A 27,195-nucleotide genomic window follows, 5' to 3' on the forward strand; every position below is an offset into this window, starting at 1 on the left:
CTTTTTTGTAAGCTGAAGCAGGAAGAGGGAAGTAGGGAAGCTATAATCTGTGAATGGAACTCTGACCAGTGTTCTTAGGCTCCAACTCAATGATTTTAAGAAATTTTAATATAAGAATTCTAGTTCAAGCACACAGAGTAAATCATCTTAAGGCAAATTTCTGTGCTGTGACTTGAACAGAGGGTAGTGTTTTCTGTACAGCTTTTGCCTAGCCTATAGCATGTAGAAGTCCATTTTCAATTTAAATACTACAGTATATGCTACAAAAATGCCTTTGGGTAACAGCATTGCTACTTTAGCTCAATATAAGAGCACTCTAGTTCAATTGGCAATGTGATTTAGTGCTTGTAGAACTTTTTCAAACCCTTTAAATGTATTTATACATATCCAAAGTAAGTGTTGGATTCTGTTTCACATATTCATATCTGTTTGATGATTAGCAGTGTCAGAGTCGACAGTGCTTACCATCTGTTGTGTAGTGCTCAGGTAATTCCAATCCAGCAACTGAAATTCATGAAAGGATCACATGCAGGAATGGTGCAATTTAGTAAAGGATCCATATGCAACATCCTTATTTTCTGCATTAAGACATTGAAATATTCTTACATTTAAGAACTATTCAGATGTATCTTTATAAATAGCACTAATAATTTTCACTGATATTTTGAGAGCCGCCTAAAGTCTGTGAAATAGGTGAGACAAGTATTTGAGTTACCTTTAAGGGCAGCTCTATGTAGATCACATTGCAATAATCCAATCCGGAAGTTATGAGGTTGAGAAATAATGGGAATGAGGGGTCTGTGTGTATCTTCCATATCCCTGTCTAGACACCCCTTTCGGTTTGTTAGCTCACTGCTCTGAACTCACATTTGTTGGTTAAGCAAAGGTAGTAGGGTGAATTGGAATATGGGAGGTATGTGTAGGCCTTCCAATTCCTTGCAACAATCTGTGCCACAGACTCTGTGGATGCACTTATACCAAAAATTGCTCTGTTAGGATACTATCTTGTGTGAGTCATTGGGAAGAATCAAACCTCACCATTTAAGTAGTGATCATTGTTGCAGTAACTTTAGGTACAAGTTTAGAACAGTGGTATTTCTAGCGTACTTGACCAATGAAACATCAGACTAGATCACTTTTGCTTCTGTAATCACCATTAGCTTTCTGTTAACTTTGATTTCTAAATATTATTGCTGTTAACCATTGGTGCTTGCTACGAAATGTAAATCTAACCAACAACCTATTCTTATGTGATGTCATCAAGCCTATAGGAAGGTTAAAGCAGCTGGTGTACTTGGATATGTCAAAAAATAGGATAGAAAGTATAGATATGGACATATCAGGATGTGAAGCCCTGGAAGATCTACTGTTGTCATCCAACATGCTACAACAACTGCCAGATTCTATAGGTAAAGAAAGAAATGTTGGCTAAATGTGTGGTATGTGTGAGAGGTTGTTGCTAAAAAAATGGGTTTTTGTTAATAGATCTGGTTTGGATTCAAGGGTCCGTTACTTCTGAATCAAAATTAAGATTTATCTGCCTCCCCTATCATTCATTATCCTGTAATTATTATTATTAGCAACTTTATCTCTAAAATAACATACTGTTTTTATGTTAAGAGTTAAGAATTATATGAAGAATACAGGTATAACGTTTTGAAGTTTTACTTCATAATACAGAAAAGTGTTCCTGGTCACATTGCCTTGCATCACAGTTTTATGCGTAGAAACTCATATCTGAATATGAGGTGCAATTATTTTTTAATGCTAGAATCTGTCCACAGGTTTATTTTTAACTATAATACATGTGTTAGGGAGGTGTGTCTGTAATTTAGCTTCCTGCTATGAAGAAATACTCTGGAATGGCTTTTCTCACATTACCAAAAATTAATGTCCTCAGGCACAAGTGTGAAACTTCATGTGCAAAAATACAAAATAGCAATCCACTGTTAAACTGCATGACTTGTATCTAGTGCTAGTTCTACTCAGAGTAGACCCACTGAAATTAACAAAGATGGCTGACTTGGGCACATTAATTTCAGTGGTCCATATTCAACTAAATTGTTGCACAAGGAAAAGCCAGTGCAAGGATTCATGCTAGCACAATAAGAATTCCCCCTCTCCCCACTATCCTGCACCATCACCAAATCTAGTCTGGAGGGGTTAGAACCTCCCAGAATAGATTTAGGGGGCTTTGTGGGGAGGAGAGAAGAAAAAGTTCCATGGCACCAATAAAATCCATGTTCCTGATGGAGCCTTAGCTACCGATGCAATAGGTCTAACGAAGAGTAAAAGGTAAAGGGACCCCTGACCATTAGGTCCAGTCGCGGACGACTCTGGGGTTGTGGCGCTCATCTCACTTTACTGGCCAAGGGAGCCGGCGTACAGCTTCCGGGTCATGTGGCCAGCATGACTAAGCCGCTTCTGGAGAACCAGAGCAGCGCATGGAAACACCGTTTACCTTCCCGCTGGAGCGGTACCTATTTATCTACTTGCACTTTGAGGTGCTTTCGAACTGCTAGGTTGGCAGGACTAACGAAGAGTAGAACTTAGTTAAATTCAACCCTGTGGTTTTTGCAATTAGAAGATACTGTGTTTGCAAATTTAGGATTCACATGAGAAAATATGTTTGAAACTACTGTGTAGCCACCTCTGGAAGAGGATTCTTTTGAACTGGCCGGGAATCCTTTATTTCAAAAATACTATTCATTATTCCATTTATTTTGTTACTTCTGCTGAAACTGGCCTCAGAATAGGCACTATGACCACTAGTATTGAGAGTTGAAAAAGGGGTGTACTTCACAGTAAAAAAATAATTATAGGGGGGAAATCTGTTTTCAATATCTAACACATCTCTCTCTCTCTGTTTCTCTTTGTCTCTCTCTTTCTCTTTCAGGGCTCTTGAAAAGGCTTACAACTCTAAAAGTAGATGACAATCAACTCACAATTCTCCCCAATGCCATTGGAAAGTAAGTGGTGGAAGTTTATAGATTTGATGTATTTAGCAATAAGATTGTTTTCAAGACAAATGTGTATTTTCTGTCTAAGGAGGAAATGGATGCTTTACTCTTCCTGGGTGGGCGCCTGTTGCGGTCTCTCATGCTTGGCCGCCATATGTCTAGGTGGCCGTTAAGGGAGTTCCCTCTGACAACCTGGACATCTGGCTTGAGTTCCCGCTGGCTGCTGCATCTCAAATGGGCCAATCAATGGCCTCCCATGGGGGGGGGTGCCTTGCCAACTGGTAGCGCATTGGCTGTACATGTGCCCTCACAGCTGGTGAGTCATAAAAGCTGGGGGCACTGAGGAAATAAATTTTAGCTTATACCAGGATGTTGTCTTGCCTGAGTTTTATCTGAACATCTCAGAATGATCTTTCCACATCCTGCACATCCATCATGACTTAGCCTTCTACACTGATAGGACAGCTGTGTTTCAACGTGATCCTTTTCTTTCCCACGTGTTCCGAGGGCTCTAGAAGGACTCTACCTATGTTGACTCAGGGCCTCTCATGTTGTTTTCTGTAAACTTTAATTATGCTATGGACTGGCATAGCTCCCCAGTACCAATGGGAGTCCACATCTGCTTTTACAAGAGCCACGGCCTTTCAAAGAGTATTTCCAGCTTCTTTTGCAGGCATAATTGTTTGTCAGGCATGATGCTATGGATATTTAAGCTTGGGCAGGTACCTCTTTTTGATGGGCTGTGTTGAGCTCAGCAATTACTACTCAGTACTTGCCCCACCTTGGGGTAAATTAGTTTGCTATTCTACCATGTGTGAAACGGCACAAAGACCCCAAAGAAAAGCAGGTTGTTTCCCTGCAACTTTAGTTCATGTGGTCATATGTTCACTCAAACAACCCACCCTTTTTCACACCTGTTGTCGCTCGAGTGTTTCCTTATATAACTGCCATCCGTTAGTATCTGAGAGGGAATGTAAGAACTACACCCCTTGAACATGTGCTTTGGGCAGATTTCCTGCCAAAATGTTTATCAGAAGGTTTCAGACTTCGCACAGGTACAGAACTCCATGTGTGTGCCTGCACAAATGACTACTCAAGGAGCTACAGTTTAAGATAAGCAACCTGTTTTTCCTTAAGTATCATTGATTTTGTTTGAAGAACTGAGCACATGCTTAAATCTCTTCTGTTAAGATCAATGAGAATTACAAGTGCTTAACTTGAGCTGTGCTATGTTCATGGTGTTCTTTTCTGTTATACAAAATTTTGAAATGCTTTCCAAATACAATGCCTGCTTTTTGTGGGACATGTGGGGGATAACTTAACAGCCTACTCCTTACAGCTTCATTGCCTTGTGTAGTGAGAAATAAACAGACAAGGGCATAACAGCAGCTACATGTTCTGGTACATAAACTGTTACTTTCTTGATCTAGTTCCATTGCAGCATAGGGAAGGAATCACTGTAGCACTCTTAAACCTTAACTCTGCTCCTTAATTATAAAGTTGGATCAGTTTTTTAAATTGAAAGTGTAAAAATAATATAAAATTCAAAGACTATCAAGATTCTTTTAAATTTCCCTTGCTAAGTGGAGTTACAGAATAATTTTAACAACTAAATATAAAACAATAAGTGTTTTGTAGAATCATATTTATTTATAAATAATAGCTTTGGTAGCATTTTCCAGATGTTTAGCAAGAGCTTAATGAGTGGCAATAAAAAACAGATATATAAATTACCACTTTATTGAGATGATAGCTTTGGCAGACAGTGTTTTGTTCTATTTTTATCATTTGTTTAGCTGATGAGAGTTTTGTGAGAACTCTAGTAAATGTATGTTGCATCATGTAAGGTGTCATATATGAATATTTTTTATATATGATTCAGTTTGGACTGTGCAGAAATTGTTGCAAGAAGAACCTTGCTTTTCAGTGATGTGCAAGTTAAAACTATGTTAAAGATTTTTGTTGTTGTTTGATTTAAATTTGCAATGGAAATTTTTCCATAAGGTTTCTCTTTTATGAAATGATTATTTAAATTCACAGAAGGATGGGACAATTTAAATAATGGGGGGGGGGCGAGCTCTCAATGAGTCACGGTGCAAGCTCATGAGTGCCACCACCCACAACTGTCTTCCACACATTTGCAAAGCAGTTTTTCTAGAATTCTTAGGCATTTTCTAAAGCTTTGCTCTATTGGACTTCCGGGGGCGGCGCGAAACTGTAATGGCGGTCCTCTTCGTTCTCTGAAGAGGGGCTCCGCGGAAAAGGGTCGTTCGCTGCGGCATAGCGACGACCCATCAAGATAAACCACGGGTAGAGTGAGCCCGTGGCCGTGGGACTCGGCGGGCACCAGAAGCTGCTCTGAAAACACAGAAGGGACCCCGTAAGGAGACCCGGAGTGAAGGAGGGGTAGCGGTGCTGTGAGTTCATCGCTCTTTCCGCGGAAGTGAAGCCGCGCGGCTGTTGCAGATGAGCGCTGATCCTTCTTCCTAAAACCAACACCAAACTGCAAGTAACATACCCGTGAGTAAAGGGGTTTAAAATTTGGCAAAGAATTTGTTAAATTTGGCTGAAAACGGGAGACGAGAAAAGGGAAGTCCGTCTTCCGACATTGCTGACAAGATCAAAGCAAAGTTTTAAAAGCGGAAAGCGCTTGAAACGGGACTGTGGGAAGTTTTAACTTTTTCGTGCTATCAGACCTGCTTTCTTTTTAAACCGAAGGTGGAAATGGACATTGATTAAAAGAAGTAGTAAATGGGGACTTTCCTCCTATCTCCTTGTTTCTCTGGGCTGTATTTCTAAGGAGCCAGATCGTCGGGCTGCCGGAGAGGGAGACTGTGTTAAACTGCGGAAACAGTTGCAAAACTTTGCAAAAACTTTGCTGGAGCGTAACTGATACATTTGAGCAGAAAAGACTGGAGGTGATACTGTTGCAAGCACCTCCTGTGAAACTTTGCTGAACTATAAAAGGTGCTTTGGGGAATTTTGAGTCTTTGAAGGGACTATTGGACTATTGGATTTACTGAACTGAAATAATTTGGAACTTTAATGGTGGATTACTTCCTTCTTTGTCTTTGAAACCTGGTGGCACTCCCCCTACAGGGCTTTCGGATTATAAAATCCTGGGAATTGACTTTTGTTTTGAATTCCACTTCACTGGTTGTTTATAACTGAATTTGTCTCTCCCATGGAACAATAGACAATCTGACCTTGAACACTGACAGATGTGTAATGAGTGGTGCAGGGAGAACAAGAGCATCTAAAGCTAAGGAATCTAAAGAGGCCAAGGAAAAAGAAAAGGAAAGAAAACCAGCACAATTTGTACAAACAACACTGACCCAAGGACGCCGATCGTCGGTTCCAGCTGTACTGGTGACTCAAAGGGAGCAAGGGGAAATAACCGAGAAGTCCACTGAGGAAGATATGGCAGCAGGTGGGTCAGATACACTATTAAAACAAATATTGGAGCAATTATCAAGTTTAAACCAGAAGGTGGACGACCAGTCTTTAAAAATAGATAAAGCGACTTCCTCGATTCAAAAATTGACTGAACAAGTTTCCCAGCACACGCAAGCTATAGAGAATTTGCAAGGAGCAACAGCGGAAAATCGGGAATTAGCTGGAGAAGCAATTCAGAAAGTGGGAGCTCTACAAAAAGAAGTTGAAGAAATAAAAGGAGAAGTCAAGCCCCTGCACAAACAGGTGGGTGAACAACAAATTTATCTGTCAATGGTGGAACTGAAAAATCGTGAGAGCAACATCAAATTGAGAGGCATCCCGGAACTCGAGCAAGGAGACCTGATTGGATACTTGACACAGGAATTCTCGAAGTTCTGGGGTATAAAGGAAGATACAGACTTCAGGATTGTCTCGGCATATAGACTGGGAAGATTGGTAAGGAAAGACAGATCCAGGGACTGTTTGATAATCTTAAGATCAAAGGAAGAGAGAGATAAGATCCTAGGTCTTCACTTTAAAAAAGCAATTGAAATACAAGACAAAAGGGTGGAAATCTACAGAGATATTCCGAGACAGTTGCTGGACCTCAGAGCCACCTATACAGAACTAGCAAAATTGCTGAGATACAACGCAATCCCCTATAGGTGGGAGTTTCCACAAGGATTATCCATCACCTACAAAGAAAGGAAGGTTAAAATTAGAACACCTGAAGATAACCAAAAGTTCCTTCACGACCACGGAGAAGATCTCCAAAAAGGAGTAGATTGGCTTCCAGCCTTACCAACACCAATACCGCCTGGAGGCGGGCCAACGCCTGCACCCTCGGGATCTGAGCAAAAGGAAGACACCTTATCCTAAGAACATCTTAATTAGAACAAGATGTCTCTGCAGCTACTTAGTTGGAATATAAATGGCGGGAATTCTCCGGAAAAAAGAAGGAGGATATTTCATATCCTAAAAAAAGAACAATTGGATGTAATATGCCTTCAAGAAACACATGTGACTAGGCTCCACAGGAAAGTATTAATCAACAAAAGACTTGGCCAAGAATTTATTTCATCAGACAAAGTCAAAAAAAGAGGCGTTGTAATTTACGCAAAGGAGAACCTGTCACCAAAATTTCTATTTAAGGATGATCATGGAAGAATTCTCGCAATTGAAATTCAAACACAAGGGGAGAAGATTTTGATATTAGGAATTTATGCGCCAAATGATGGAAAATCAGAATTCTACAAGAAGCTGCATGAGACAATGATGGACTATTTGGACTATTCTAACATTATTGTGATGGGAGATATGAATGGGGTGGTGTCAACAAATATGGACAAATCCCAAAATCAAAACCTAACAACAGACGGCAGACTCCCTAAAACCTTTTTTGAAATGACAGACAATATGGACTTGATTGACATCTGGAGGACAAGGAACCCCTTGGGTAAAGAAGGAACCTTCTTCTCTGAGGCCCATCTGTCATGGACACGAATCGACCAAATTTGGATATCTAGAGGGCTGGCACCGAAAACAAGAAAAGTGGAAATCTGCCCAAAAACCTGCTCCGACCATAATGCCTTGAAAATGGAATTGAGACTTATCCCAACTGGATCCTTCAGATGGAGAATGAATGACACCTTGTTAAGAGATCAAGAGATTGTTAAGAAGGCCCAAAAAACGTTAAAGGACTATTTTGAAATAAATTTGAACACTACGGTGGAGAAAAGAACAATCTGGGACGCAAGTAAAGCTGTAATGAGAGGGTTTCTGATACAACAGAATACAATAAAGAGAAAATTTTGGAATGGAAAAAAGGAAAATTTTTTAGAGAAAATAAGTGAAGGAGAGAAAAAGCTGAGAACCAAACCAAAGTCAAAAGAGGTGCTAAGAGAGATCAAATTCCATCAAGCACAATATTCGAAATTGATCAATCAAGAGATTGAATGGAAAATTAAACAAATGAAGCAGAGATCGTTTGAATCAGCAAATAAATGTGGAAAGTTGTTAGCGTGGCAGTTAAAAAAAAGACAAAAGTTAAATACGATTACAAACTTGGAGATTCAAGGAAAAATAGTTCAGAAACCAGAAGAAATAAGAAAGTGCTTCCACAGATACTTCAAAGAGCTTTATGCACAGGGGCCTCAGAAAGAATCGGAAATAGACCAATTTTTGAGGACAAATGGATTATCTAGAATAAGTCAAGACAAAAGATCAATTCTTAACAGCAAAATAACTCAACAGGAAATTGAAGGTGCCATCCAAAATATGCAACTTGGCAAATCTCCAGGCCCGGATGGACTCACCTCCAAATACTATAAGACTTTGAAGGACTTCTTGATACAACCGTTGTTGGAGGTTTGTAACCAGATCATGGAGGGGAGGAGGGCACCGGAAACGTGGAAAGAAGCATTCATCACATTGATACCCAAGTCAGAAAAGGAAAAGACCCAGCTTAAGAACTACCGTCCCATCTCACTCCTGAATGTGGATTACAAAATATTTGCAGACATTTTGGCGAATAGACTTAAAAATGTGCTAAATGAAGTAATTCACAAGGACCAAGCAGGCTTTCTCCCTGGTAGACACATGTCTGACAATACTAGGAACATTATTGATATACTGGAGCTGTTGCGAATCAGAAACACAAGGGCGGCTTTAATCTTTATTGATGCGGAGAAAGCATTTGACAACATTTCTTGGATGTTTATGAAGAAAAACTTGAAAGGGATGGGAGTGGGACGGGGGTTTGAAAATGGATTAGAAGCAATCTATTCGGAACAAAAAGCTAAACTGATAGTGAACAATGTGGTATCGGAGGAACTCCAAATTGAAAAAGGGACACGACAGGGGTGCCCTCTATCCCCTCTGCTATTTATTTCTGTTCTGGAGGTATTGCTGAACATGATCAGGGAGGACCAGTTGGTGCAGGGTATAGTGGTCGGAGCGAAACAATACAAACTGAAAGCTTTTGCAGATGACCTAGTCTTGACAGTACAGGAGCCAGAATCTAGCACAAAAAGAGTTCTTGAACTTATCTTGGAGTTTGGTCGGGTGGCGGGATTCAAGTTAAACAAACAAAAAACTAAGGTCTTGGTTAAAAATTTGACACCTACAGAGATAGAGGGGTATCAGAAAGAGACAGAGCTAAGTGTGGTCAAAAAAGTGAAATACCTGGGGGTGTCTTTGTCCACCAAAAACTTAAACATATTCAAAGATAATTATGAAAAATGTTGGTTGGAAATTAAAAAAGACTTGGATATTTGGTCAAGATTGAAACTTACCTTGTCAGGCCGAATCGCAGCTATAAAGATGTGTGTTTTGCCAAAAATGTTATTTTTATTTCAAACCCTTCAGGTCGTGGACAGAATGGAATGTTTTGGAAAATGGCAGAAGGACATCTCTAAGTTTGTCTGGCAGGGCAAAAAGCCCCGAATAAAATTCAAAATACTAACTGACTCAAAAGAAAGAGGGGGGTTTGCCCTGCCGGATTTAAGGTTATACTACGAAGCTGCAGCCTTCTGCTGGCTGAAGGACTGGTTTCTGTTGGAAAACACTGATGTCCTAGATCTGGAAGGGTTTGACAATGTTTATGATTGGCATGCATACTTGTGGTATGACAAGGCGAAGGTTCACAAATTGTTTAAAAACCATATTGTCAGAAAATCAATTTTTGCCGTCTGGATGAAGTATAAGGACTTATTAGAAAGTAAGACCCCGAGGTGGTTATCACCAGTGGAAGCCAAGATTTCTAAAAAAAGGCCCAATATGGAGGCCTACTGGCCAAAATATTGGGAATTAATAGAAAGAGTTGGAGACAATTGGAAGCTCCAAAGCCTGGACAAATTAAAAAGTAAGGTGCGAGATTGGTTACATTACGCTCAAATTCAAGAGGTATTTAAAATGGATAAAAAAGTGGGTTTCCAGACGGAGAAATCGAAACTGGAGACGGAGTTACTAGAACCAAAGACTAAGGTACTTTCGAGAATGTATGACTTGCTGCTTAAATGGAATACACAGGATGAGACAGTTAAATCTGCTATGATAAAATGGGCACAGGATGTAGGACACAATATTATGTCTGAGGACTGGGAAAGGTTATGGAACACCGGTATGAAATTCACGGCATGTAGTGCCTTGAAAGAGAATATTATGAAAATGGTATACCGGTGGTACATGACCCCAGTCAAGCTGGCTAAAATATATCATCTGTCTGATAATAAGTGTTGGAAATGCAAGGAGGCAGAAGGGACATTCTTTCATCTCTGGTGGACCTGCCCGAAAGTAAAGGCCTTCTGGGAAATGATACATAATGAGTTGAAAAAGGTATTTAAATATACCTTTCCTAAGAAACCAGAGGCCTTTCTCCTGGGCATGGTGGACCGGAAGGTGCCAAAGAAGGACAGAACCTTGTTTATGTATGCAACTACAGCAGCAAGGATTCTTATTGCAAAGTTCTGGAAGACACCAGATTTACCCACACTGGAGGACTGGCAGACGCAGTTGATGGACTACATGGAGTTGGCGGAAATGACTGGCAGAATCCGAGATCTGAGCGAAGAAACAATGGAGGAGGACTGGAAAAAATTTAAGGACTACTTGCAAAAATACTATAAGTTGTTTGAATGTTAAGATTGTGCACGATTAAGAAACGTTATGCTTCTGCAATTTAGCTAAGTAAATGATAAAGTAAGTAATGATGAAAAAACGAGATAAATCAGAAACAAAATATTATGTTTATTAAAAGTGTTAAAACTAAATTACAAACTTTTGAAATTGGTAACATAATAAATTCAAAGATACAACAAGATGTGAAACATGATAACAAATTGCTGAACTGGCTAGAATAATGAATGCAATGTTGAGAGGATGTGAGGAGGTCCAAAAGAAAGCGAATTGTTGAAGGACGTCGTGAAAGATATTTAACTTTTTCTTTCTTTTCTTCTTTTTCTTTATATATATAAAAAAAAATGTTTCTTGCATGTTGCTATGTAAACTAATCTGTTAACCTATGGAAAGAAACGCAATAAAAAATTTTTAAAAATAAAAAATAAAAAAATAAAATAAAGCTTTGCTCTATTAGCTGTTACTGCAGCAGCATGGGATCCAGCCACAGGAAAGTGGCAACCAGGCTACAGAAATCATGTATAATGGGATCTAATAGGCTTTTTTCCTTCTCTCTCTTTTATTATCTATATTTATTGATACTTGTCAATAAATATAATGCACTTGATCATTAGTAGGACATGCTGTGTTTCCTTCCTTGCAAATGTGCTCATCTTCAAAGTATCTTAACTAGACCTAAAGCTTCTTAACATTTTAAAATGATGCTTGTATATTTTTGTCTTTATACTGAATATTTCAGAGGAGATCCACATAATTTTAGAATCTTGATGACCATGGCTGGCATGAATATAGCAATTATCATTTACATCTCATAATTTGTCAATTTACAATGACCAATTTTTTCATTCTCATTTTGCAATTGAGAGGTTATTACATCATCCTAAGTCCTTACAACATTTTTCATTTTTGAGAGACACATTCAGCTGTACAAATAGGATTTTCCTCCCCTTTAGCCCCGCAGTTCTCGGTGCGGGAGGGGCAGGTGCAGCGGGTGAAGGAGGAAGCGAATGCTGTTGCATCCACAGACACGATATTAGATTGCTCCCTTAATGCTTACGTAATGAATGATTTTGTGATAGCACTTTGCTTCAATCCTGAATGCCTTTGCTCTGAGCAATACATGTTCCTTCATTTACACAGAAGCACATATAAAGTTGCTTTATACTGAGTTATACCATTGGTCCATCTATCCCAGTATTGTCTACTCTGATTGTTGATGGCTTTCACAGCGGTCTTTCTCAGTCCTACTACCTGAGATCCTTGAACTGAAGGTGCCAGGGATTGAATTCAGCATTTGGTTAGTGTGGATACATTTGAAACACAACATTTCCCCTCTTCCATATATTCTGTATTGCCATTCTAGGGACTGGTGGCAGCTGAAAGGGAATTGTAATAAATGATAATGTTTCTCGTCTGGCTGTAGCATCACTGAAGGTGCAGCATGATCATTTTGCCAGGTGGTCTACTAAAGCACAGTCACCTATGTCTACATCTTCTGTCAGCGCAAGCCTAAAGTGGATCTGGGCCAAGTTGTCTGAATGCTGCCTTTAGAAATGATCACTTCCTCTGGCTTAAATTACAGCCTGGCAGCCGCAAGCATATAATGAAAAGCCTAACAAAGCTTTCAGCTGTTCTCTTTCCAACCCACTTCATGAATCATTGTGCAGTTCTCAAGAGGATGACACACTTCAGTCCTCCAGGCTAGTGTGGTCTAGTAGCTAGTTGCAGGGGAGATGTGTGGGGAACCAGATGGGCTGTGGGTTGTGGAGCAGCTGCTTTTAGATTTGTTCGTCTGAAGAATGTCGAAGTAAATAACTGAAGGCTGTATTGGGCACTTGCTATTTTACTGCTGCCAATAAATTTATGGGGGAAAGCTTTGATCTTGGTCATTTGTAAAATATAATACCTCTGTTAATGAGAAGTCAGTGTGTACCCCCTTCCCTCCTGTCCTGGGTAGTTGGTAGCCAGTTTTATACCTGCTACATAACCATAACATCATGGTAGTTCAGGATTTATTGAAACAGTTTATTTTTAATTCAGTCAAGCTTTCAATAGAGAGTGCCACTTATCAGGCTGTTTTAGCAGTTAAATTCACAGAATTATTGCAGAATTATTTTGTAGGATTATGGAAACTTATTTATTTATTTTCATGTTTCTCTTACCCTGCATCAAATCAAGTGACCACAAGGGTGGGACACATCAATTATTAAAAACAACATCAATAAAAAATTGAGAACAGTATACAATTCATAAATATTATAACTGCTCTCTCCAAGTATCAGTGGCTGAGTACCCCACATCATTAAAAATCTGGATAAAGAGGTAAGTTTTAACTTGGTGCTGAAATCCAACCAGTGTAGAAACCAACCTAAATTCAAGGTGGAGGGAATTCCACAACTTTCCACAGGTCTCTTCACAAGTCTCAGGTGTATGAACCCCACTTGGTGATGGAATAGTGAGTATAGCATCTCCAGCAGGCAGGATAATATAGGATGAGGTGCTCCTTCAGGTAACTTAACCCTAAAATTCTCAGATCATTATAAGTCAACATTAAAACCTTGAAATAAGCACAGTAGCATATTGGCAGACTGTACAAACTCTTCAGAACTGGTGTTATATGAACTAAACTGGCTGAACCACTCAATAATCCTGCCATGGTGGTCTTCCCCTACTACAACCTCTGAACCATTTTCAAGGGCAGAGCCCCACATAGAGCATATTAGAGTAATCTAACTTGGAGTTACCAGACTGCAGGAGCCTGCTGCCAGGCTATCACCGTCTAAGAATGGCTGTAGCTGGCAAGCAAACTGGTGCTACTAATAGGTGTTCCAAGACACGTGAATCCAAGGGGACCGCCAGATGCCATCAGAAGGAGTGCAGCTCCCTCCAGAATATGCCATCTATCCAGTTCTTGAACACAAGAATCTCCTGTCAACAGGATCTCTATCTTGTCAGGATTCAGCTTCAGTTTTGGCTGTCATCCAACTCATTACTGCTTCCAGACATCGGTCCAACAACTGCACAACCTCTCCTGACTCAGATGATATGTAAAGACAGTGATTGGTATCAGTGTATTTATGGAATAATACTCCAAGTGCAGTGGGCCTCAACTTATGCTCACTTTACTTACACAATCGCAACCTTAGGTGCATGGCCAATAAATAAGTAAATAAATGGTGAACTGAGAAAACCCACCATGAAAAGAGTTTTTAAGCCCTCCACCTCACTTACCAGGCTTTGGGAGGGAGTTTGAAGGGCTGCGAGATGCTTTCAGAGCCCTCCTGCCTCCTTCCCAGATACTATCCGACTCTGGACAGGTGGGGTGGGGGGGTGCACCAGGGGTGGGTGGGTTCCTGGCTTTACGCAATGGCAAGAGCTTTTTGATCCATCTGTCTCATTTACCTGGCTCTGGGAGCATCCCAAGGCTTGTGCAGTAAGTGAGGCAGAGGGCAAGGCCTGCTCCAGACAAGTTGAGAGTGGTTCCGTGGAATCCTGGCTTTATACAATTTTGCCTTTGCATGTGGACTTTTAGAACTGAACCCTCATGTAAGTGGCAGGTCCACTGTACCTTGAAGAACTCTCAGAATGGCTGTAACATCTATTTAAACAGCGTGGGGGACAGTATGGAATTGTCTTGGTGCCATTCTCTGGAAACAGCCCTGTAGGTAGAAGTTGAACCTCTGTTTCACCATGTTTCTGACTTCCAGCTACAGAACTGATTCAGAAGGAAACAGTGGTCAGTGCTATCAAAAGCCACCAATAAGTCTAGGAGACTTAGCAGGATTGCATTCCCCTAGTACAGGTCAAAGAGCAACCAAGGTCATTTCAGTACTAAAACTGGGCCTGAAGCCAGACTGAAATTGGTCTAGACAATCCCTTGTAAAATATGTATTACTTAAGTAATACTGGAAAGTGTTTCTGCCGTTTTATTACAGCACGTTTATTGTCAGTATAAGACTCAGTTGCTAGCATTTCTACTTAAAGGATTCATGGTTAAGATATCTATTGATGGGGCCTGTTTATGCATGATGAAATTGCATATGTCTATTTTGCTTCATATGGAAATGGGAGGAGACCAATACACACATCTGCCGTAATTACATGTGGTAGGAACTTTCTGTCAATCATATACATGTAACAAAATATACATGGGTGTTTGCCATATACTACTGCATAAATGCTCTCCTGTGGCTTTATTATTAGTTCGTGTTGACAGTAGTGCCCTAGATGGACCATTCCTCTGCTTCAACTAGAAAGCATTTCCAAATATAATTCCATTATGTCCTTCAAATACATATTTTGTACTGCAGCTCAAAAATGTGTAAGATACTTATATTTTTGTCATTTGAAAGTCTTATGCCTATTTGCATAGTTTGCAGATCTGGAATGTTAAGATTTAGATATAAAAACCCCCCAATGATTGATGGCTTTGTGACATAGACTAACAAATGTACTTAACGTTTCAGTTTATCTTTATTAGAGGAATTCGACTGCAGCTGTAATGAACTAGAGTCTCTACCTCCCACCATTGGCTACTTGCACAGTCTGCGGACACTAGCTGTAGATGAAAATTTCCTGCCTGAACTGCCTAGAGAAGTAAGGATATATTATGAAATATGATTACTCGAAAATTTCCCTGTCTTTATCCAGAATAAATTTACACTGAAGGCACTATTACCAAATCAGAGTTTGGTCTCAATACAAAAGGGCGATATTCACATAAAAATGATGAATTTCAAACATTTTTAATTTCTAAAGTTTTGTATCAGCTTGTAAATGTTACATCATACTTTGAAAATAGGGCAGTTTGGAAGTTAACAATCCAGTACAACCATTAGGTAACAATGTATTTCTTCAGGGAGCAGTGCCCACAAGGAGGAGTCAATATGCTGGCCACTCCTTTGCCACAATGCTTTCTGTATACATTTCTACTCTTTCTTACTGAGGATGCTTCCAACACATTCAGGAGCTTCAGGCTGATGTCATTTTTGGTGCACCATCTTCATTCTCAGAACTGTTGTATGAAGACATGACAAACCAAGTAGACTGGGACCCTATGGTTACAATTTTTCATCTTCATGTGAGCCTTTCCTAACTGAGAGCTTGGAAATAGAACAGCAGTGGTTTTATCAGTTTGGTGCAGCTGAGGTTGTTAGACATAATGCCCAAAATTGATTAACTTGTCTGCAAGATGGTATCTAGTAACTGGTTCTACTAGAATACACAGGTGATTTCCTTACACGGTGTAATGGTGTGGGAACAGATCTTCTAAAGGCAAGCCTTTCAGTGTTTCAGTTTATTTAAACGGGGGTTAAAAAAACCCCAGACATTTTTTGAAATTGCCTTGCCTTCAAGGGTCTAAAGTGTTCATTCACTTAACCCTATAGTGGGTTAAAGGTTTCCAACTTGGAATCATAATGCAGTTCTCATCCGTCAATATGTTGAGCATATGCTTTTTTCCACTCAAGAGTTTGAGATTATCAGTATTGGGATTCATTCGGATATAAAGGGTTGAGTAAGTTCTAAAAGAATAAAAGGCATATCCTCTCCCAATTGGTGGCAACTTGTTACCCATAGGTTAGGATTCAAATGATTCTTGCATGTTTATGGGTCTGTTCCTCTTTGGCTTTCTGAATATTGATTGAATATTGTTTTTGTATTTATTTGTTATGATTTTGCATTGGTTTAAGTCTATACCTTGTATATGAATAGAAATACTTTTTATAAATAAATAAAATAAATTATGTTACACTAGATTTGAAACACCACCTTCACTCTGTGCAAATTGTCTTCTATCCCTTTGAATAAATTGTCTCTTAGTGTTGTATAAGTTGTGGACAAAATATGCAGGAACAGAGAAATAGTTCCAAAGGGGCCTCTCCATGCAGATATCAAGTCTGGGCGAAAGCTGCAAAGTGAAAACATTCCATCCTAGGGGGAGATGAAGTCAATTTCTCAACCTGTGTTATAATCCAGAGCAGCTAACAGTACCGAATCTGGCTTCTAAAAGCATAATTCCAACTCCTGTCAGTCAAAAGTATGGGTTTTGCAGCCAAGGCCAGTGTTCTTTGTCACAATCTTTGCCAGGTTCTTGGTTAAAGCTTTGGTATGATGGTGATAAAGAACCACTCAATCAAAGCAACAGCAGTTTCTGTAGCTTGAATGCAGGAATACTCATTCAAGGCATTTGCAAAGCAGTGACATGAGTTCAAGCCACACATCTGTTAAACACTATAGATCATTTTTACATTCTTCTCCCACATCACATCACTTCATCAGAAAATGTCTAAGATATACAAGACTCAAGCCTAGCTTCTGCTCACATCCACATTGCATATCTTGAGAAATGGGTGATATTGGCATGGGAATAAACTGTCTCATGTACCTTGTGGCCTATATCTTCTCTTGTGACATATATGCTGGAGTGGTTTTCAAGCGGCTTATACTGCATTACATCATAGCTTAGGTGATGTCAGGGGATGCCTTAAGGTGCCACATCTCTGTCCTGACAGACATTTCTGTGAGGCAGTTACTTAGAAAGGCTTGGTAACTTAAGGGAGTAGTTTTCATATAACATAGAGGGAGTAGCATCTAGATGATAAGTGGTGGGTGGGATATATGTGTGCCTACCATTGGGATCTAAGTTTTTCATGGGTAATGAATGCAAAGGTATGTGATTTGTAAAAGAGGGATCCATGTCTGCTGCAGGGCTCTATACTTTATGCATTGCTAATGCATGATAATGTGAATACCATGGAGCATGGAGTTTCTTCCATAAATGATCTAAATAGGTCAACTTAAAAGTAAAGTGACCTGTGACCATTAGGTCCAGTCATGACCGACTCTGGGGCTGCGGCGCTCATCTCGCTTTATTGGCTGAGGGAGCCGGCGTACAGCTTCCGGGTCATGTGGCCAGCATGACTAAGCCGCTTCTGGCGAACCAGAGCAGCGCACAGAAATACCGTTTACCTTCCCGCCGGAGCGGTACCTATTTATCTACTTGCACTTTGAGGTGCTTTTGAACTGCTAGGTTGGCAGGAGCTGGTACCGAGCAACAGGAGCTCACCCCGTTGCAGGGATTCGAACTGCCGACCTTCTGATTGGCAAGTTCTAGGCTCTGTGGTTTAACCCACAGCGCCACCTGCGTCCCTAAATAGATCAAATTAGGATGTGTTTAAAAAGGTAAAGGTACCCATGACCGTTAGGTCCAGTCGCGGATGAGGTTTAGGATGACCTAATTAGGCTAGAGGTCAGACAAAGAGAAACACATTCATATTTTCTGGAATTTTTATATTTCTTGGTGATTTTCCCTTATTGATCAGCATCAAGATCAGCACCAAACAACATGTAAAAAAGCATATATAATTAAGTTATTATAAAGATGTAACTAAGCTACTTATATAGATGGCAATTATGGTGACATAGCCCATGCCTTAACAATTGTTTTTGACGCCTACAGATTGGAAGTTGTAAGAATGTAACAGTTATGTCTCTGCGCTCTAACAAACTGGAATTTCTTCCTGATGAGATTGGACAAATGCAGAAACTCAGAGTCTTAAACTTGAGTGACAACAGGTAATGCTTTTATTATTTTAGATTTCTTGCATAATCAGTGCACCAAGAACTGTCCAAAACGTATGCTAACATTTTTCTCTTAAAGCATTGCTGGATTATCAACTGACAGAACAACATAGGTACAGATATGTTAATTTGTTTCATGGGATCCAGGCAGCTTTTCTCAAGGAAGCATTTCTCTTTTTCATTAGCTGAACAACATCAATGACATTATTGTTGGCATAATGTTATTTAGGTGCTGCACAAAGTTTATTAAATAGCACAATACCTTCCACAGGTTTACAAACTAATGGATATAATTAAAAAGGAGAAGGAACAAGGACACAGTTGTTCTAAACCATGTAGCGTAGAGAGAAAAGAGAAATGTCAAAAACGTTTCTTGTTTAGAAAGCCACAAGAGGCTACTTCATCAAAGGAGGAAGGCAGAGCTAAAACTGGGTTCCTCCCAGTGGAGGTTCTACAAACCTCTGGTGTCCAACTCGTAGAACAGGATGACCTTCTCCTCTGAATGAGAATTACATTTAATTCATAAAGAAGAATGCAAACATTTGATAAATGTTGCAGATAGTCTCTTTTTTTGCTTAAATATTTCAGGTCATTTTATGAATAATATGTCATCAACTGACATTTTCTGGAGGCTGCAGTAATTAAAGCCAAAATCCTATGATTCATTTAACTGAAAAGGGTAGCAAAAAAAATTCAACTTCAACTAATTTAAACATCCCTGTTCTTCTTGTTGGAACTAATTAGAGTTTTCTATATAGCACTTGTTTTTCCCCACATGCAGTCATTTAAAACACAAAAGTGGAAATAATTTCACAGAATCAGCATACTGATATTGTGATTTAATTTTCATTTAGCATGAACCATGTTTGTAAATGTAGCGCCCTAATAGGGTTACAGGGTCTTGAAATCAAACATTCAGGTACTTGGATGGGGCCTGTGTTATATGGAATGTAAAGGGTTAAAAGGTAACTGGCTGCAACATTTGCTCCTCCTGTGATTCAGCGAGTAGGATTTATGGTATGTTTGTGTGTGTTTTTAGCTTTCTACCTGTTCAGTTCTATGTAAGCTGGACTCAGAACTAGTCCTGTTTATTGTTCGCTTCATAAAGCAACTGTCTTTCTGTTCCCTTGACGTCTGCTGTAGTGCATGGTTAACAGGAAGGTATGCAACTGCGTGAGTAGATACATAAAGAGGGAGTCAGTTAAGAATATTTCGTGGTGCCTATTCTCTACTGACATCCCAGCTCAAGGGTTATGCCAGAAATACAGTTTCCAAGAAGCTGGTGTGTCAGGACAATGTGCACCACAACTGGAGAAAATGGAAGCAGAGCTCTGAAGTATAAAGCGTTTCTGGTGGAACAGATATAAAGGACAGCAGGTTCCAAACTGCCCTATTTCTGCATGTTGTTAGAGAAGAGGCTAGGGAGGGTGTCAGAATGAGATTTATGATGGACACAAGGGAAAAGCGTTAATCCCAGTGTCACAGATTTAAAGATGCTTGCCCTGCGGTGAGAGGGCACTTTCATAGGAGACTGCTAAGCTTGCCCTCATGTTTGAGCACATATCCAGCGTAACAATGAAAGCTATTCCTAAAAAAAGCACAAGCCTTTATTAATTCTTTTGTCAATGCATGCTAGCGTGAAAGTGATTCATAAGGATTTTATTCTGGTAGCAGTCAAAAGTGAGACATTTAGCAGCTGGAAGACATTTGCAGGGTTTCCTTGCAGCAATGGTGTTCTTGGTTTTGGAATACTGCCTTAGCTAAAAACTTAACACATAACAATAGATTAGGTAGTGTGTGTGTGTGTGTGTGTGTGTGTGTGTGTGTGACAATCTTCTCTGAGTATTTAGGAAATTAAATTATGTATACATTTTTAACTGGGAAAATATTCTTTGAAAAAGAACCAAGTATTTCCATAAAGATGTCTTTTAAAAGCAATGCAAGAGGATGACCAAAGTTGAAATTGCTGTCATCTGACTGTTAAAATGCTGCATAAATATCTTGACAATGTTTAAGTAAATACTCAAGTTGTAACAATTTTGTTATTTTTACAGATTGAAAAATTTGCCTATCACTTTTACAAAACTTAAAGATCTTGCAGCTTTATGGCTTTCAGACAACCAGGTACAGATTTTAATGTCTATTCTCATTTTAACAGCTAAATAACAGGGCAGCAAGCTCAGCTGTATTTGTATTGATAAAATATTTATGGTGAACATAAAAGTGTTTAAACCTGTTAAACCAGATGATGCTTTCTGGCGGGGGCGGGGGAATAAAAATTATGAGTATAATGCAAAATTGTTCATAGCATCTCAAGTTCTGCTTCCTTCAAGTTCATCCCTATCATCAGATCTCCCAGCAAACCCCCAAATATTTTGAAGCACCAAGCAGGGCTAGCCCTACTGTTAGGCAGAGTGCAGTGACATGGGGAAGCAGTGAGAGGTTGGGTGGCAAGAATTTACTAGTTCAAATAGCAACCTTTTTATGTATTTATTTCCTTCTGTACAATGTGATGGGTGTTTCACAAGGGAGGGTGCTTAAGCCCAAGACCTGTTGAGTCTAACCATCTGTCGGTGATGGGGAACCTCTGATCCACAGGCCTAATTTTGGTCTAGCCATACCCACCTGCCATCACATACAATGTAAGGTATTGGTAGTTAAAGATATGCCTGGGCCGAAAGGGATTTTGCAGGCAGTGACTCTCAGCTGATCACCGGTACCAACAAAGCCCTATATGTTGTAAGCAGCAAAATCAGTAGAGTATCAAGGCTTGCAAAGTACTATGCTTTTCCCTGCAGAGTTTGATTTCATTCTGACACCAGGTGGTTCAGAGGTTGACAGTCCTGTCCACCGTCAGACTTGGCCCATAGAAGGTTGGGCAAAGTAAGGTTCTGCCCCACTAGCTGGATCCAGTTCTCCATCTTTGTCGTATAAAAGGAGGATGGAGTCTTCTATCTATGATAGAACTGTGGCATTGTAGAGATGTTACAGGAAGGACAATGTTTATGTAAATGTAAAACAGATAATCAGTATACAGGCTTCTGGATCATACTCTTAGTTTTAAGGATACCGCAATTTCTTCTTCAGGACAAAAGGGTGGTAGCATATAAAACAGTATCTAAGTAATAAGAAAACAACACAGCGCCATCTGTTGGTTGGAGCTGCCATTTCCGAATCATTACAATGCAATTTAATACCTAGAAATTATGTAGTTAGTATTGTTTTGATCAAGAATGTTAATTACAATGCTCATTGTAATGGGACACTATTTGTTAGTGTGCATAATAATTTTAGATGCCATCATTTTGGAGTTATTGTAATGTTGTTTGCTTTGAATTTGCAGTCCAAGGCCCTTATCCCTCTTCAGACTGAGGCACATCCAGAAACAAAGCAAAGAGTGCTGACCAACTACATGTTTCCTCAGCAACCTCGTGGTGATGAAGGTACTTATTAAAAAAAGGAAAGCTATTCAGTAAATAATTAATGTTGACTTAAGTATCCTAAACAATTATTCTATAGATAGTTGTTGTTTTACAATACAAACCACTCCCCCACTTTTAACTTTCATTTTTTATTAACCATAGCAATGAAAGCTAGTGCCTGATTCGGCAGGGCTGCTAGGAATTCATGGGGGCATGGCCAATGAGTGGTCACTGGACTGTGGCCAAGTTATTCTGGATTTCTCACCAACCTCCTCCCTTGCTGTGGATACTTAGGCATTACAGTTTAACAAACAGCACCTAATACAATTGATAAGTGTCAGAAGGCATCCGTGCTGTCACAGTTGCTTTCTTCTTAAAGATAGGTTGTGTGGTCCCCACCCATTCTGGTTGTCTCCCTATCCTCCCATGAAAAGGGACTGTTAACAATATATTTACAGACTGTGGGAAAAGATTGTTCCCCTTCCCCAGTTTATTAACTTCTACATCTTTTCCCACCAGAATGTGAAATAAGGTAAAGGGATATTAAGTAGACTAGGACCTGGGAGACCGGGGTTAAATTCAGCCACAAAACTCACTGTGTGACCTTGGGCCAGCCACTGTATCTCAGCCTAACCCACCTCACAGGGTTGTAGTGAGGGTAACATGGGGAAAAGAAGACCCATGAATATCACCTTGAGCTTCAAATAAAATGTCCTTTCTGCCTGCCTATCCCTGATTTTGAATTTGGGGGATAGGCTTTGAATAATGGACACAATTCAGGGCTACAAATATTTGACTTGTAGGTCCTCAGCAAATCCAATATGTGACAACTGTCTGTTGGAACTGTGCTCCTGTACTGCATATAGACTCTGCACACTGAGTTCTCATCTGCAGCGTCCTACTTTTTAAATAGCATTTTAAATTTGTTTTACAGTCTTTTTATCCTCACAACGACATGGTTGCTTTGATCATAGTTCAACAAAAAGAACAGTACTAGCCCCTTGAAGACTAACACATTTATTATGGCACAAGTTTTCATGTCAGTTTCATCATTATTGGTAATCCATGAAAGTAATAATACATTTGCTAGCCTTTAAAGTACTACCGGACTGTTGTTTTGTTTCTGCTGGCCCTTTGTTTGAAAGTGTACCAGTGTAATATACCCCATGCCATACAACGAGCCTGTGACAGAAAATGGGTGGTGGTCTTCTGGTGGGCCAGCTTTAAAAAAAATGGTAAAGGAAAGGCCAGTAATTCTTGGTAATCAATCAAAGTTTCATTTCTGCTGTAAACCATTGTGGTTAGAAGTTAGAAACTGGCTCTGGATTGCCGGAACATCATATCAAATGAATTTGCTGAACTTTAGGCAAGTTGGTAGCTGGGAAAGGATGTATGCTTGCATGGACAAAAATCAAGAGTGACCTTAGCCTGCACCCCAAGCATGCTCATACTGGGCTAACTTGAGGCCTGCATGCTTTTGACTATTTGCACCCACAGATGTTATTTGGTTGTTTAAGTTGATATTGTGCGTAAAGTTTTATTACTAGGTATCTTTTGATTATGACGTTAATTTCTACTCTAATTAGATTTCCAGTCTGACAGCGATAGTTTTAATCCTACTCTATGGGAAGAGCAAAGACAGCAACGTATGACTGTTGCCTTTGAATTCGAAGAAAAAAAAGAAGAGGAGGAAAATGCAGGAAAAGTTAAGGTAACTAGGATTACCATCCTTGGGTTTTTTTGTAGTAAATAAGTAGGTGGTTGTTAAGTGTGTGTTTAACCAATCTAGACATGAGTAAGGCTGCAATCCTATACTCACCTATCTGAAAATAAGTCCCATTGAACTCAGTGGTGCTTACTTCGACATGCAATGGATTGCACTGCAAATCTCTTTAAGAATTTGACTGTGTTTCCTACTACCATGATTGGACCTTCAATTGCTGGCTAGGGTACATGAAATTTTCAGATGCACTGTTAAAATCTCATATTCCACAGTTATCAATTAGAAAGTCCTCCTTGATGGGCTGCCTCATTGAAGTGCAGTCCAGAAGTTTGCTCTTGCCTTTAAAAGTCAACCTGCTGATACGCATATTTTCTTGATGTCCTTACGTCTCTTGATATTTGCCATAATGTCCCCTTAAAGCATGTGACATTTAGAACTAAAGGGATTGGCACTTTTACAAATATATAGAGAGACTAAGAATTAGATATTGCCTCACTGCAAATCTTGTTTTGCAGAACAGAAATGAAAATGATAGAAGTGAATCTTGCTGTGCTGTTTATGAGACACAATTACCAGAAGGATAACAATGTGTGATCAATAGAAACTGATGGCTTAGGCTCACAAAGACCATTTCTAATTCGCTAACTCAGAACTGTCACATCAGATGAAAAAACAGCCTTTTAAGCAGATATTTCTGTTCTGTATAAAATTGAGGGAGGGAAATAGGTTAGATTCCTTTATAAAAGCCAAGTGTAATGTGAAATGGCAGTTGCACAGGGGGGAAATATTGTAGGAGTCAAGTTAATTAACAAGTCCTGACGTAAATATCTTCTTTCAGAAGTTTAAACAAGGCACAAAAGACTTTATAAGACACAAAAATGGCTGATCTATTGCTCACCAGATTGCTATATTTAGTCCCAAGTAATCATTCCACAGCCACCAAAATTTCAACACCTTGAATATTACATTTCAGTGACAGCTGAAATTGTCACCTTAGTACAAGAGATGTTTTTTCTTGAATTTCTGTCTCCTGCACAAAAAAACTTCGCAGTCTCAGTGTTCATATGCATTTGTTCTTTCAAAACCAATGAAAGGATTCATAAGCCCATAATATAACAAACATGAAGACCACTTAGTGGGCATTCAGCTCTATCTTTTCAATAGTATCTTCAGTGTTCACTAGAAGTATTACTTAGGTTTCCAGCCTACAAAGACAGCCCATATAGCATGCATTTTACACAATATTCTATAATACAGAAATTATTTTCTGATCTTTATATTAAAAATATGCCCAATTTGCTCCTCATTCAGAATGGGGGTTGGCCTTGACATGATGATTATATTCTAGCAAGCAAGTGCCCCTGATGTGTGTCAAAACCAAGTACTTCCAGCAGGTGTTTTGTAAAAGCATTGCCTTGCTGTTTGGGGGCAAATATGTTTTACTTTAAAATGAGATTAACCGAGGTCAAGAGTCACATCTATCAGTCAAATCATTTGTTTTTGGAACAAGACTTGAAATTGACGTCAGTTGCCAGGAATAAAAAAAAATCAGACCTGTCTTTCTTGAGGTCTTACTCTATTTCCCTCTTTTATCCTACAGATATCTGAGAGGGGGGAAACTGCCTTACTCTTCATATAATCCTCAAACAAAAATAATACTTTATTAAAATGAAAAGTAAGATTGGGTTGTATCCAGCGGTGTCCCTCTGCTGAAAGAAGGTTCTTTGATCCAGTGGAGGTGTCTGTGAGCCAAAGGGAAGGAAGTGTTTTCCATAGACTCCCCCTTTCTTCTGCAGTCCCCTTAACTACTTACATAACTAACCCAAAGGATTTCCTGTTGAACAAATTTGGGGGAGCTGCACAGAGAAGGGAATGAGCTAAAATCGCCTTTACCACTTTCCACTAACATGAGCTTCTGCTGGATCAAAAAGCATACTGTCGCAAAAATGAGCAATGTATGTATGGACGCAGTGGGATATTAATCCATTGTATCTGACTTTTTGTGGATATCCCTTTAAAAAGTAACATATATAAAACTTTTTTTAGCAAATAGAAAGCAACACGAAAACTGTATTGGTAGCTCTCTAGGACACACACACTTATGAGGGTACTAAGAGTACATTTTTGTACAGGAGACTGGCAAAAGATGTTTTAAAGCAGTGAAGAGGCTAAGTAGTTCCATGTTAAGCCATAGCCTGCGTTATTTCACTTCCCATAGATCTTCACATGACAATCAACATTTCCTATACTTCTAATGTTATATAATTGAAAATCAAAACACAGTCATTTCCAGTAATGTTGCCTTTATGCCTGAAAGGTTTGAACCTTGTACAATGAGACTGTACAATTAAATGACATCTGTATAAATGTCAGTAAATAATGCTTTTTAATGGCTTTGTTCATTTCAGCTTCCGTTTTCATATTAGTAAACAATTAAAAAAAGAATCCTGTATATAAAAATATGGTTCTGTCTAATGCTGAGTGAGCAGAAAACAGCTCATACAATGGCTCTTTCCTGCAGCCCTGTACTCCTTCACAGTGTTTCTCTAGTAGGTCCTGAGCAGTGTGGTCTGTATCATGTGGGGCTATAGTAGTAGGGGGAAATCACACAAAACCAGGAAGAAGAATCTTGTACCAACAGCACGCAAGATTCCTCTGCCTGATTTGGTGTGTTTTCCCGCTTCTACTGTAGTCTCCTGCAACACACAGTGCAGGAGGGCTCTTGACCTTCTCAAGGGGCTTTCGTGTCAAGGGTCCAGGTAGCTGCAGTGGGCAATTTCGCCAGGTATCCTTTTGCTTAAAAATAAGATAAACTGGGTTTCAAAACTTTTGATGTCATGCTAGACAGGTGAGCTTATGTTCAGCTCATCACAGTTTTTTGATTCATAGGATAAAGATAAGCGTGTTTCTGAATGGTGGTAAAAAGATTAATTTTATCATTTTTTGTTAATTCACAAACTAGAAAAGTGATCTATTTGCCTGCGTTGGGCTAGATAATATTTTGCACTCAAGAGTTGAATGCGTAGCAGTAATAAGTGGGCCTGAAAGTGGTAGCTGTAGGCAGGATCTGGGCTTCTTTCTTTCTTTCTTTCTTTCTTTCTTTCTTTCTTTCTTTCTCTCTCTCTCTTTCTCTCTTTCTCTCTTTCTCTCTTTCTCTCTTTCTCTCTTTCTCTCTTTCACACACACTCTCTCTCTTACATACACACACACATATATACACACACAAATGTACATACGTACGTACAGGTGCATATACAATACCCACTTCCCCCAAAAAATAAAGATGAAAATCCACAGGAGTACTGTCAATAATATCAGTGTAAGCCAATTTTAATGTATTAAATAGATTTTTAAAAGTCACACTGGTGCTAGACCTTTACAGTACTAAACATATTTAAAAGAAATCATGTTAAATGTTTCTGTTACATTATTCTGCTTA

General features: G+C 39.4%; 1 protein-coding gene across 19 annotated transcripts in view; it reads left to right on the forward strand.

Annotated features, from left to right (window-relative positions):
• The window catches only part of LRRC7 (leucine rich repeat containing 7), a 205,319-nt gene that overhangs the window by 118,362 nt on the left and 59,762 nt on the right, over window positions 1–27,195 (forward strand). For 18 of the 19 annotated variants that reach the window (XR_014008044.1, XR_014008045.1, XM_081193640.1 and 15 more), the window contains 7 exons: window positions 1,265–1,409; window positions 2,897–2,969; window positions 15,497–15,626; window positions 18,490–18,605; window positions 20,666–20,735; window positions 21,955–22,054; window positions 23,620–23,744. Coding sequence is in view for 16 of the 19 variants with exons in the window: in XM_081193640.1 (XP_081049766.1) it covers window positions 1,265–1,409; window positions 2,897–2,969; window positions 15,497–15,626; window positions 18,490–18,605; window positions 20,666–20,735; window positions 21,955–22,054; window positions 23,620–23,744 (759 nt within the window). In the remaining 3 variants the exon portion in view is untranslated. Of the gene's footprint in view, window positions 1–1,264; window positions 1,410–2,896; window positions 2,970–15,496; window positions 15,627–18,489; window positions 18,606–20,665; window positions 20,736–21,954; window positions 22,055–23,619; window positions 23,745–27,195 lie in introns of those variants that run through there. The other variant, XR_014008043.1, reaches the window with a different exon arrangement.

Source organism: Podarcis bocagei (assembly GCF_964188305.1).
Source record: "Podarcis bocagei genome assembly, chromosome: 5".
NCBI classification, from domain to species: domain Eukaryota; kingdom Metazoa; phylum Chordata; class Lepidosauria; order Squamata; family Lacertidae; genus Podarcis; species Podarcis bocagei.